This window comes from Zeus faber (genome assembly GCF_960531495.2).
Source record: "Zeus faber genome assembly, chromosome: 1".
In the NCBI taxonomy this organism is placed as follows: domain Eukaryota; kingdom Metazoa; phylum Chordata; class Actinopteri; order Zeiformes; family Zeidae; genus Zeus; species Zeus faber.
This window is the reverse complement of record NC_137193.1, coordinates 11,285,280-11,297,745: the sequence shown is the minus strand read 5'-3', so window position 1 is coordinate 11,297,745 and position 12,466 is coordinate 11,285,280. Positions and strand designations below refer to the sequence as shown.

The 12,466-nt window shown below is 45.4% G+C and overlaps 1 protein-coding gene across 1 annotated transcript in view; it reads right to left on the bottom strand.

The window, feature by feature from the left end:
• Positions 1-1,948: 1,948 nt before the first annotated feature.
• The window catches only part of kiaa0319l (KIAA0319-like), a 33,027-nt gene continuing 22,509 nt past the window's right edge, over positions 1,949-12,466 (bottom strand). Inside the window, exons 16-24 of the mRNA XM_080003647.1 lie at positions 12,312-12,460; positions 11,171-11,322; positions 9,738-9,876; positions 8,256-8,415; positions 7,625-7,767; positions 5,799-5,921; positions 5,112-5,202; positions 4,452-4,543; positions 1,949-3,873 (exon numbers count right to left, since the gene is read on the bottom strand). Of these exons, the coding sequence (XP_079859773.1) occupies positions 3,677-3,873; positions 4,452-4,543; positions 5,112-5,202; positions 5,799-5,921; positions 7,625-7,767; positions 8,256-8,415; positions 9,738-9,876; positions 11,171-11,322; positions 12,312-12,460 (1,246 nt within the window). The 3' untranslated portion in view covers positions 1,949-3,676. The remainder of the gene's footprint in view (positions 3,874-4,451; positions 4,544-5,111; positions 5,203-5,798; positions 5,922-7,624; positions 7,768-8,255; positions 8,416-9,737; positions 9,877-11,170; positions 11,323-12,311; positions 12,461-12,466) is intronic.

Below are 12,466 nucleotides of genomic sequence, written 5' to 3'. Positions count from 1 at the left end.
TAACCCATATAATGCGACAAATAAAATATAACGTGTGTCGATTTTCAAGAGATGCATTATAAGACGAATCGAAAGAATTGTGCTTTAATGACTTGTCTTCTGGTGATGTCACACAGCATTTTGATGCGTCACGATTCAAGAGGTTTATCTGTAGCACGCATATGCATATGTTCAGACATACATGCAGTGAAATGTCTTAATAACTCAATGGCATTAACTTAAATTAACTTAGTTATGAGATGCATCATGAATGCATCTGAGACGCATGCATGTGGATGTGGTTTTATTATGCGATGCGTTCAGAGCCGTACTTAACGTTGCAAGCCGGCTCAAAGTGGTTTTATTATGCGATGCGTTCAGAGCCGTACTTAACGCTGCGAGCTGACCTGATTGAGCCTGTCGTCCTTGGCCCCAATATGTGGCGTTGAAAGAATGGTCGCCTCATCAATTCGCTCCACCCCCTCCGGTGATTCGGGGATATTCCCCGTGTTGTTACAGAAAGGAGTCCGACAAACGCTTCCTTAAAATACTACCCTTAAATACAATCGGATCCCTCTCAAACAAAGGTTATATTTCTGTTGGTTCTGCCATACAGACTGGCGTGTATCCTGAAACGATGCCTCTCCTCCTCCGACCCAGCCCACTGGTGAAACCATTATTCCCAGTCAAGCTTAAAATACTTGACTGTCTGTCATGATCGCCCTCGTGAAACACGTCAGGCGGAAAATCTGTGAATAAGGTGGTTTCATTAGGTCGTTTAGGTAAGGGCTATGATATTCAGAGCGTGGGTCATTTTGAGCATCGTCCCCTTTTAGAGCGGTGGACACAACCAGAGGAGATCCCAGACATCAAGAGGGAGGAAACCAGAGCTAGGAAATAAATGTTCCTTTTGTCTTTTATGGTTTATTATGTGCGTGACGTATTGTGCCGTCAACAACGTAAGGTCATGCATCCCGCCAGGGCTGCGGCACCTTACCTTCTGACAGACAGTAGGCTGACGGTGCAATGTTTTTCGGCACTGTAGCTGTTTCACAGCATTGGCGTCGTTGAGGCGGTTGTTTAAATATCTTCTGCAAAAGCGCGTCAATATGACTGGAGCACAACGACGACCCCAAACATACAGCCAGAGTCATAAAGAACAATGGGTTCAGAGGCTTTTCTGACGTCACTTGTAGCTCCCCGTGCTGAGTGCATAGGCTCCATCATAGGGAACCTACGTATCAGAGATTAAGATTGTTTTTTTGGTTGTTTTTTTTATGTGGATCAATTGTTTTTTCAGTGTAGTTGATGAATCCATGATGTAAAAAAACCCCCACTATAATTACAATCAGCTATAATGATCAGCTCTACAACGATTTTAAATATTGAAAATCCCAAACACTGCTGGAACGGATGGAAATGTTTTGATGGTAAATGTGTGGGTGCAAGGGCATTACCCTTAAATAAATAAATAAATAAATAAAGTTTCAACAATTTGAAAAGTATGACTTTAATTTACATTTTATCCAGTTGCATTAGGTCTGGTCACACATACAGGGAGGACACATTCTTCAGTAAAATTGCATCTTAAAACACCCCCCCCCCCCAAAAAAAAACCAAAAAACAAACAAACAAACACAGTATCTTCATGTTGTGGATACCCCCTGGTCTGCCTTCACAGTGGACTCCGTCAGAATCGGAGTAAATTTACATTATTTCTAGTGGAAAACGTGAACCGCGAATGGTTCATAAATAAATAAACTCCAAATTGTTCCTCGACTTTCTACAAAAATATTTTTTCCAAACCCGTCTGGGGATTCCCGATACAGATCCCCCCCGCCCCCACACACTTTTAGACAAGGCTGACGCCCACACGTCAGTCTGGGGAGCGCCCAAGCTCCCAAACACGACTTCAATTTTGTCGAACGAACACGAATAAAAGTCACCCCGGTCCGATCCCGGACGGCGAGCGGCATCGTAACGAGATGAATCCATGTTTCTAAAAAAAAAACAAAAAAACAAAACAAACAAAAAAAAAAACCGCGACCCCTCAATTCGCACGGAGCCTGGCATGTAACAATCTAAAAGCATACCCCCCTCCCGCCTCCCAGACGTTCGACAACCAAAGAGAAAAAGCTTCTCACAGATCCGGTTTCACAGTCTCCACGCGTCGCGGTCGCACGATGGGAGGTCGACAGGAAGCGATATTTGGCGGAGAAAGGAGAAAAAGGAAAAAAGAAAAAGCTTTTCCTCTCGGCGGGTAAAAGTCCAGAGACGGCCCCCGAAACCGCCCGCTCACACGGTGAAGGAACGGACGCGGCTTCATACGCTCGCTGGGTTTTCGCAGACCCTCTGCCCAGGCCGCTGCGCGCGCAGCTTTTGGTGTTTACCGCACACCCAGACAGCCGGACTGATCAGTAACCATCCATCAACGCAAGAAATTCTCATGGAGGGATCAAATATTATCACAGCCGCCGCGGTCGTCGGGTAAAATTTTTGGATGTTGACGATAAACATTAAAATGGCGGCAAACGCGAATCCGGCACTTTCCTGCGGTGCCTGCGAACTTCCTCGACGCCGGCAAATCCGACTCCTTCTAATCGAGAATGCGAAACTACGCTCCACTCTTTTTTTCTTTTTAACCTATGACCCATTTTGAAATAAATTAGACAAGAGTCCGACAGACACAGCCATGCTACGGTGCGTGAAAACAAAGTGCGTCGGCGTTAAATCCGAAACTCTAAAGCGGCGTTCCGCTTCCCCCTCCAAGCGGTCCGTCCTGTCGGCGGGTTCCGGGTCGGTTCAACCGCTCCCATCAGTAATCTTCTTCTTTTCCTCTCTCAAGGGCCGTAGTGAACAGGTGCGAGGGCCTTAGTTAGCCTTGTTCGGCTCCAGTGTGTCCAGTGAGATGACCCTCTTAAACAAAGACGACAAAAAACAAAACAGAACAAAAAAACAAACGGCGCTTCCCATGATCCGCTGCCGCGCCCAGACGCGGGCGGCTCAGGCGTTTCAGTGTTTCTACAGATGTGAGTGGATGACCAGGCGACTAGGGGCCACACTTCAGTAAAACCCCCGTGACACAGCGGCCTGGGGAACGCACGCGACCCCCACACACGCGCACACGCACACACGCACACACACACATGCAGACTGTATCCTCAGTATCAAAGTGTATCATGCCAAACTTCAATTCGGCGCCCGGCATGCACGGCTAACTCTTCGTTTTGGTCGTCTCATCCCCCCCCCCCTCCGACTTCCGGAGAGTCAACTCGTCGGCGGCGGGTGGTTACGGGGTCGATTCTTGGCGGCATCACGACCGGGGAGCGGGCGCGTCCAGTGTGAGGGTGGGGGAGGCTCCCTCTTTTGGCGGGCGGGGCGGCGCGCCGCCCGAGGAGAGGGAAGGACCCCGCGGCTCGACGCGGCTCCTCCTCGGCGTGGGCTCGCTGTGGCGGCAGGGGCGTCTCTTTTGGCCGTGGGGATGCGGCACGTTTTCGTCGCTCTCTCTCCCTCCCTCCCCCTAATTACATTATGAGTGTCGTCTACAGTGTGAGAGAGGTGAGGTTTGTGGGAGAGCGAGAGCGAAAGAGAGAGAGAGAGAGAGAGAGAGTGAGTGAGGAGAGTGAGTGAGTGATGAGAGTGCCGTGTTGGAGACAGGGTGCGTGGGCGTGAAGCTTCCCTCCCCGCTCCCCTGTCGCTATAGCAGCTCCTCCCGCTGCTTCTTGGCCCGGGCCGGCCCCTGGCCGTTCCTCAGCGAGCCGTTCTGGGGCCTCAGTAGTTGCCCGCGCTCCCGGTCCGTCCAGGGAATCCCCCCCTGGCCGTCGTCGCTGTCCAGGTCCGAGTCGGAGCGCATCAGGGCGGAGGAGGACGGGGCGGGGACGGGCTTCATGCGGCCTGGACAGCGGGGGGGGGTGAAAAAGGGATTCCGACAAATTTAGCGGTGTGCGGTGCAGCCGCGTCGTGGCGTGTGGTGCATCCTCTCGCTTTACACTAATTTCATGTTCCTACAGTGCAGGGCTGGGTATCAAATTTGACATACAATACCAGAGTTTGATACGTATGTAAAATATTTCTTGGCCAAAAATGAAACTAAGCTTTTCTCAATATGCATTCTTTATTTTTTACTACGGTGGGTAAGTATGTTGTTTTATTTGTTTTTTCAAAAGCAGTATATTTAACTCATTTAACTTAATATTTCCAAAATACCAATCAATAAATAAATAGATAGACAAATAACATCAAAATCGCCAAATAATTATTACTTGGTGTTTTCTGACAATACCCAGTCCTAACATAAATACATCGTTATGGAGAAGGGAGCTTCCGATTGGATACGTCTGTAATACGTCTTTGAGTTTAAGTAACCCCCAGACTACAGCGGTGATACAGGGCTTTACAGAGAACGCCAGTGCTTTTCAGTGATTTGAAGAGGCGTTTTGAAAAGTGTGTGTGTGTGTGTGTGTTTCTCTCACCGGCTCTGGGCGGCTGCAGCTCTACGCTGTCTTGCTCGTCGGCTTCGAGCATTTTGTAACGGCTTTTGTTTCTGCGTACTCTGCTCTTCCGCCTTTTTTAGGAAAGGAAAAACGTTCATTGGTACAGTGAGCTCTTCAGCATTGGTTGAGGAGAGCAGTCTCATTTGAGACGGCGGAGGATGTTCGTTTTTTTTATTTTCATTTTTTTCCAGCATTTTAATCTGAGCGAATCAAGGGACATGATGGAAAAACGATGCGGCTCACTGGCCACACCATGTATTATTCAATTAATGAAGTTAATATAAACGATAAATAACAGTTCTTGATGATTAAAGAATGAATAAAGAGTTGCGTTGCAGGTTGAGAAGTTGAACTCCACCTGCAGACTAACTCTGTCCTGCATGCGACGACACAAATACTGTGTTGTATATCCAGCATGCTGACAAATAAAAATAAACAAACAAAACAAACATACAAATAAATAAATAAATAACAAGGCCACTTACTATTTGGATAATGTGGCAAAACACTAAAATCAACCCTAATGTTTATTTCAGTGTCCGTGAAACCAGCAGCAATGTCATCCAAAATAATTTTCCCTCGGGGGAACCATAAAAATTGAACGGGACTCTGGTCTTTAAATTCAAACGTGGCTCTCACCTGCGACAGCAGCATACCATTCCCCAGACGAGCGTCGCTACGGCAACCACGATCATGAAGGACGCGATGGTGACGTAGAGTACACTCCACTCTGTAGAAAAAAAAAATATATATATATACACAAGTGTTATAAGTCACCTTATATATTATTAGATTAAAACAACCATCGCATGATGAAATGAACATGACCAGCAGCCTGATTTCAATCCACAAATTTAAAAAGGGACACTATTTAGTTACACAGTAGTTTTTTGGGGAAATGGGTTTATCTGACCCAGATTCAGATGAGAAGGTCGAGACACATTTCTTTCCCGCGCCCAGCGCCGAGGCTGTAACATGAAAGTGGACCAAAATACTGCCACGTCCCTTTTAAAATTTGAGGAAGGCGGATCATTTAAAAACTAAAATGCGGTGGCACAACTACACTGAAACACTCCAGGCTTAAAACGATGCCAAAAATCAACGACCAAAAATGAACATTGATTATATGTCCATCATTCTGTTGTCAAATTAACCCAAAACTAACTCCTTGAAAGTGAACGATTGGGGCCAGCGCCCCGGCGGCCGTGGAAAGGTCGTATCCGTGTATCCTGAATAAATTGTGCCCAGTGCATGTCCCCCCCCCCCCCCCCCCCATCGTTGCCGACGGCAACACTTTGAGATCTCGAGACTTTGATCTCTTCTCACCGCAGTTGCTCTCTGCGTCTCCCAGCTGCGCCCTGATGAAGTTCTCCATCCAGAACGGATGGCAGACGCAGCGCCGCGTGAAGGAGTCACATTCCCCGTGGTTGGAGCAGTTGAGCTGGCAGACTGGCAGGAGAGATGGAGCACGGATTAGCACCAGCAGCTAAATCTGTCTGGAGGGCGTCGTCATTCTTATGCCGCGTATACCAAATGAAGGTGGAATCACTTGGAGATGAGGATAGTTGAACAAAATATATTATCATTATTATTACTACAAAATCAGAATAAATAAATAAATTATGTGATTATTTGAATAATAACTGTTTTACTTTTTTATTTTACTGTGTAAACCCGATGGGGGCTCTGTCCAGTTATTTTCTAAATGTACTGGTATATTAAATAATTAATTAATTTACACTATCTACTGAGCTTTATCGGTTAATTCTTTACCTAATAAATAAAAGATTTATTTATTTGTTTGTTCATTTTTAAGCAGGGCACATAAGCAAATACATTACAAACCTTTACATTTCGGCCCACTCACATTTAATATCACCAAAACTTAAAATAATAATAATAATAATAATAATAATAATAATAACAACCTTGGCTCTTCCTATAGGTGAGATATGCGGCCGCCTAGGACACCATCCCGCGCGGGGAGGAAGTGATTGGGGCGCATTTTGTGCACCTGTCTCCCTCTCCGATGGTACTGACGATGCGCACGCCAACGATCGGGGCGCCAGAACAGCATGTTTTGATGTTAGATGCAGGTTCTTTCACGTCTGCTTATGGAACTAAACAAGTGTGTACGGAACCGTATGAAACCAAGCCGGGCGTAATGGCGACACTTTCTCCGCGACCTTCTCCTGATCGCCTCCCCTCTCCATGCGTAATGCGCAGGAAATAATCTTCACGAGCCTACGAGTCCTGACCCGTTCCGACAAACAAGGGCAAATTGCGCTCAGCCGAAAGCAGACAACGGTGCCTGCCGGAGCCGACGACGATTCACGGGGAGCCCGGTATGTTTTGTGAGTGCAGAAGTTCACTCTTAACGGCCTGGTAGACTGCAGTGCTATCACCTGATCTGCGTGCTCCGTCACCATGCGCATGCACGCAAGGATTTATACATCTGTGCGTGGTGGCGCCATCTTGGTGAGGTAGTGAGTGTTGATAAACTCTTTGCACAATACTGAACCGATCTGGATGAAACTCGCACGACGCCACGTTGGAACTGCCCCGATTACACATCTTATCTCATCTTATAGTCTGTGGGTCCGTCGGATCCGTGATATCCTTGAAAGTCTGACGTCAGTCCCATCTGCACCTGCCGCCATCTTGGTAAGGACCCGGTTGTTGACCAATCACTAGACTGCAATGCGATCGTGTGACCTATGCGTGCGTTGCGCCGACGACAGAAAATACAGTTTTTTAACTAAATAATTGCACAATGATGGACCGATCTGGATCAAACTTGGGAGACGCCATGTCGGGACCTTTCGGAATACAAATTTTATTCAACTCGTCCATGTAAGGGAGCGCAGCGGATCCATGACATCCATAGACTGCTGACGTCAGTTTCTCATTAATAATAGGGCGCGGGATATTATTTAATTGTGATGGCCTAACTGTAGCCGAGAAATGCAACTTCTGTTCATTTAAAAGTTGCACTTCGGGTTTTGTGAGAAACTGTACATCAATCATAAAAATGACAGAAAATACATCTAAAATACATAGAAGCAGTATGTGATATGTATCGCATGTTTACCCTCCTTGCAAATTCACGCTTCCTGTATTCCGTATTAGCCTGTTTCCTCATCAGTACTCACTGACTGTGTCCACTCTTCGGGCCTTGAAGATCAGGAAGTCGTTCTTCTGTTTGCGCAACTTGTTGCGGAGCCCGAATGCAACGCTGCGTCCGGACAGCGGGGGGCGCGTGGGGCCCCCGGAGACCAGGAAGACCAGACGGGTGCTGAGGGGAGAGCAGCAGAGGGGGGATGGTCGAGTTATTTTGGATGCCTCTGTTTATTAGTATAAAGGGAATTTAGCGTGAAATCTCTTTATCTGTTGCCATTGGAACCATTATTTTCATATTTTATTTATTTATTTTCTCTCCTTGTTTTGGCTTAATTAAAAAAAATATATATATATTAAACCACTGGATTCTTGTTTTATTAAATGATTTTTACTGATTTATCTTTTTTTTTTTAACATTCTATATTTTTTACAGGTTTACAAATTTGCGTACCTTTTAAATAACTTGTATCTTTAGTAGGGAAGTCGCTTTTCCCTCTTCTTTAAAACTATATTTATTCTCTACTTGACGGTACAAAATTGAAGATGCAAATACCACAGGATAAGAGGTAAGAAGCTGATTCAGGTGCATTTCACACAAATTCCACATGTACGGAAGGGCTAGCTCACTGGAGTATGTTTAAATTAACGCGCAGGGATACAGACCTGTGCTCATTGAAGGCGCTGATCTCCCGCACGATGATGTCGCTGTCGAGGACGCCGAGCAGGACTCCAACCTGCCGCAGCAGCATGTCCTGCTGGCGGTGCGAGACCTGGGAGACGGAGACCTCCAGCACCAGCTCCACCAGGTCCAACTGCCACTGGTCTGGGAGGGAGGGGAGGGGAAGGGAGGGGAGGAGAGAGGGAGAGCGAGGAGGTGTGTGTGTGTGTGTGTGTGTGTGTGTGTGTCCAGGCCCAAATATGCTTGGCTCTGTGTGGACACAATATGGTTATGTCACGTACAATATGTCAATAGGTGTGTCACGTACACACCATATTGAGCACAGTTATTAGGGAAACCATCTGCTGGTGCAGTGTTGGTGGTCCAGCAGTGAGAGTGTGCATTGGTTGTATTTATTATAATACCACTGTTAAAGTTAAATTGTTATAAACTTTGTTTGTGGACGGACTAATCGTTACAGAGGAAACCGGAGACAAATACTTTAGGTTAATAAAGTATTTAATCTTGTACAAGAGGAGCAGTTTCAGTGTAACAACACAACAGAGTGCCACAGAGGAAGTGCTCAATTCTCTCTGGAGATCTGAGTTTTTTTATACAGTTTTCTAGGAGTGGCGAAACTGACGACGCCTCCGCATGGGTCCTGCTGATGAGACAGTATCGCTGATGGGGCAATTTCGTTGAGACAGATTATCTGTTGATCATCTGTTCCCTTATCTGATGGTCAAGACATGTTGCCTTTCTCCTCTTCACATTATGGCACAGAAAGTGACTAGTTCATTTCTTTATTAAGACATGAACTCAATTTAGCCTTTATAAGAAAAGCAAAGTACACATACCTTGTACAAAAGCTTATGTGAAAAGTACAGCAAAACACAGACATATAAAATTCTTATAACAACTACTACTACTACTACTACTACTAATAATACATTTTATTTGTATAGCACTTTTTGCAAAGCTCAAAGACACTTCACATGGAATAGAATAATGCATAAAGAAAATAGTAAACAACATAGAAACCGTCAAAAACAGTCGTAGTCAATGCTTCAATGCAAAATTTGTCTGTGCATAAAGCTGTCGCATCTAATTACATAATCATCTCATCACAATCATTCGAGCAGACCGCTGTTATTTTGTGAATTCGCTGAGATTCCACAATCACATGTTCCCACCCAAATTTAGGAGAATCTTTAAGCCAATGTACTAAATATTGCAACAGACAAAATGCGAAGTAGGTTAGTTGATGTCGATGTACGTTGATGTTCCAATGTTCAATAGATATCGCTTCTGCAGTTCTTCAACATGTATTATTCCACTATTATAAGTTTATACTATGATAATGGTATCAAATCAACGTAAAAAGCAATTACATTTTTAATTGCAATTATTTTTTATGACAATTAATCGTACATTTTTAGATTCAAAATGCGTGTTGCGTTTGTGGTTTTTCTATGTGTTTTTTGTACCTGGTTTGACCTCCACCGTGCCTTTGTCGCTACTGCTCTGTCCCTTGCTGTCGGTGGCGGTCAGCGTGAAACTGTACTTCCCTTCCACCAGGTTTCCCAGGAACAGCACGGCTTGGTGGTCAGAGTTGTTCAACACGTCCTGTGTTAAAACCAGGAATAAACGGCGGGAGATGCTCGAAATGCACGATACATCACTCTTCCCTCGTCTTTTGTTCGTGCCAAATGTTTGTTAAGCCCTTTGGGCGTTTTCTTCGTTCAGCGAAGACTGCCTTTCGGCATCTCTGCCTGTTTTGAATAAACAAATAAGTCGTAAAACCATCGCTCCGAATGTTTCCAAGCTGATTACATTTGTTAAAAAAAAAAAAAAAAAAAAAAGGTCAAATAAGTTGTTCATAAAATTCATTTTCAAGGAACTTTTACTTGGGGGAGGCCTCAATCTTGATTCATATGAATGGGGTTGGGATCATCTGTCATACACCGATAGTGGAATTTAAGATTATTCTATTGCTGAACTTTCAGTGAGATGGTCAGCTCAATGCAGAGCATGCAATGTGGAAACATAAACCCATGTGTGCCCTGGGGGGGGAAATCTACAGGTTGGGAGATCACCTACAAGTAAAGTCTGGGGAATACCTGCATGTCTTATGTAACGCTCGTTTTGTACAGGTAGCACACATCTAACGACAGGTTTCACCATTTTATCTTCAAATATATTTGCCAAAAAACAGACTCAAAACACCCTTAACCTGCATCCACATGGAACACGGTAGACGGGAGACGGCAAACCTCACTTTCTGAACGACACGGAAGAGTGAGGAGGAGGTACCAGGGCAAAAAATTATGATATGTTGCTATGGTGACATATAAAGACTCCAATAAAATATATGAAACTCAATTATTTTGTGCCTGTTATTATATATACAAATTGAAGTAATGTATGTAGCTATAAAAATGGAGCTTACTGTAAATATTTTATATTTTAAATGAGTGTTAAATTCCCTCCATAAGGTATTGTCATTGATAGTTGGTTAACTTTACACAAGCATATAAAGCATCATATTCATCTCCAAGCAGGTCTGACAACAGATTATTTCGCATTACGGATATATTTAGTGATCGATGATCTGTTAACTGAGTGGTTAATGGCTGATCGCCTGGTTTCCACTGGCAACAGAAGCTAGAAATCCGAGCCGTGACTTTATATCGGACAAACAACGTCCAAATCCTCCACCTGCTTCCTCGCTACAAGCTATAAGCATAGCAGCAGCATGCAATTAATAAATAGAAATAAAATAAGACACACACACACACACACACACTCACACTCACACTCACACTCACACTCACACTCACACTCACACTCACACTCACACTCACACACTCCACGGCGTCCAGGTGGAATGATTAATTATAGATGAAATGCTGGGGCTTACCCCAGCGGCCGGGCTGCTGTCGTCCCGGGTCCACAGGTAGCTTACTCCACCTTTGTCGTCTGTGGAGTGGGAGCCGTCCAGAGTGGCCGTCCTCAGTGGCAGGGAGATGGGCGCGCTGGACACGACGTGGGCCACGGGGGGCTGGTCCAGCTCTGTTGGGACGCCATAAGAGACGGAGTCAGATTCCATCACCATGAGTCACTCATAGGGCTTTAACCAGCAGAGAGACCTCGCGTTAAGTGCGTTCTTTAAATTAATCACAAAGGGGGTCGTTGTTGTCGGCACACATTGGAGATATGCATGGTCCGGTCAGTCGACTGAGATTCTTCAAGTCGATGAGTCTTTTTTTATTTTTTTTTTCCTCAATCAGTGTGCACTACAAACATGGATGTGGCGAGGGAGGACATGCAGGCGGTTGGTGTAAGGGAGGGAGATGTGCAGAACAGAAGGTATTGGAGCCAGATGATCCGCTGTGGCCACCCCGAACGGGAGCAGCCGAGAGAAAAAGAAGAAGTGTGCACTACAAACAGATAGAAAGACTACAAAATGCACAATGATAACATTTCAATGAGGAATTTAAAATAAGGGAAATCATAAATATATTATTATGTGTGAACCGTCTGTGGACGTGAACACGGCTCTCAGGGTGCACCCGATCGCCGTGTTCCTGTTTTTAGTCGTTTGGAGGAACGGGGCAGGTGTAGGGGTGGGTATCATTACGATTTTAACGGTACTACTACTCTTACCGATTCAGCTTATCAATCCGGTACTTTAACAGTACTTTCATCGGTTCTTTTTTAACATTTTTTTTCCCTTTTTAAGAGAAAAACTAAAACAAATTAAGGACAGATTTAACACTGCTTTATTTTCTGCACATTAGGCATGGAGAGGGGGCGATCGGGGTCCAATCTGCGCTCGCCCAGAGCATGGTCCCCTCCTGCGTGTGTGAGAACCAGGCAGAGGGAACCCAACCCTACGCACGAACAATCGCTCGCCCCCCCCGATGAATATTCACATTGAACATCCGAATCCGATTTGACTGACAAAATTCCGAGTTGGGTACAGCCCCAGTCCACTCTCTTATCACTTTCCAGGACATGGAAGCCCATGCATGCACGCACACACGCACGCACGCACACACCTTCCCGGACGATGACCGTGACGGTGTCGGTGCTCTGCAGCTTCCTCTCGTCAGTCACGGTCAGACTGAACTCGTACGTGCCCACCTGGAGGCCTGTCACCGTGGCAACGGCGGTATCCGCATTCTCAAGCTTCACCCCATCAGGACCCCTGACA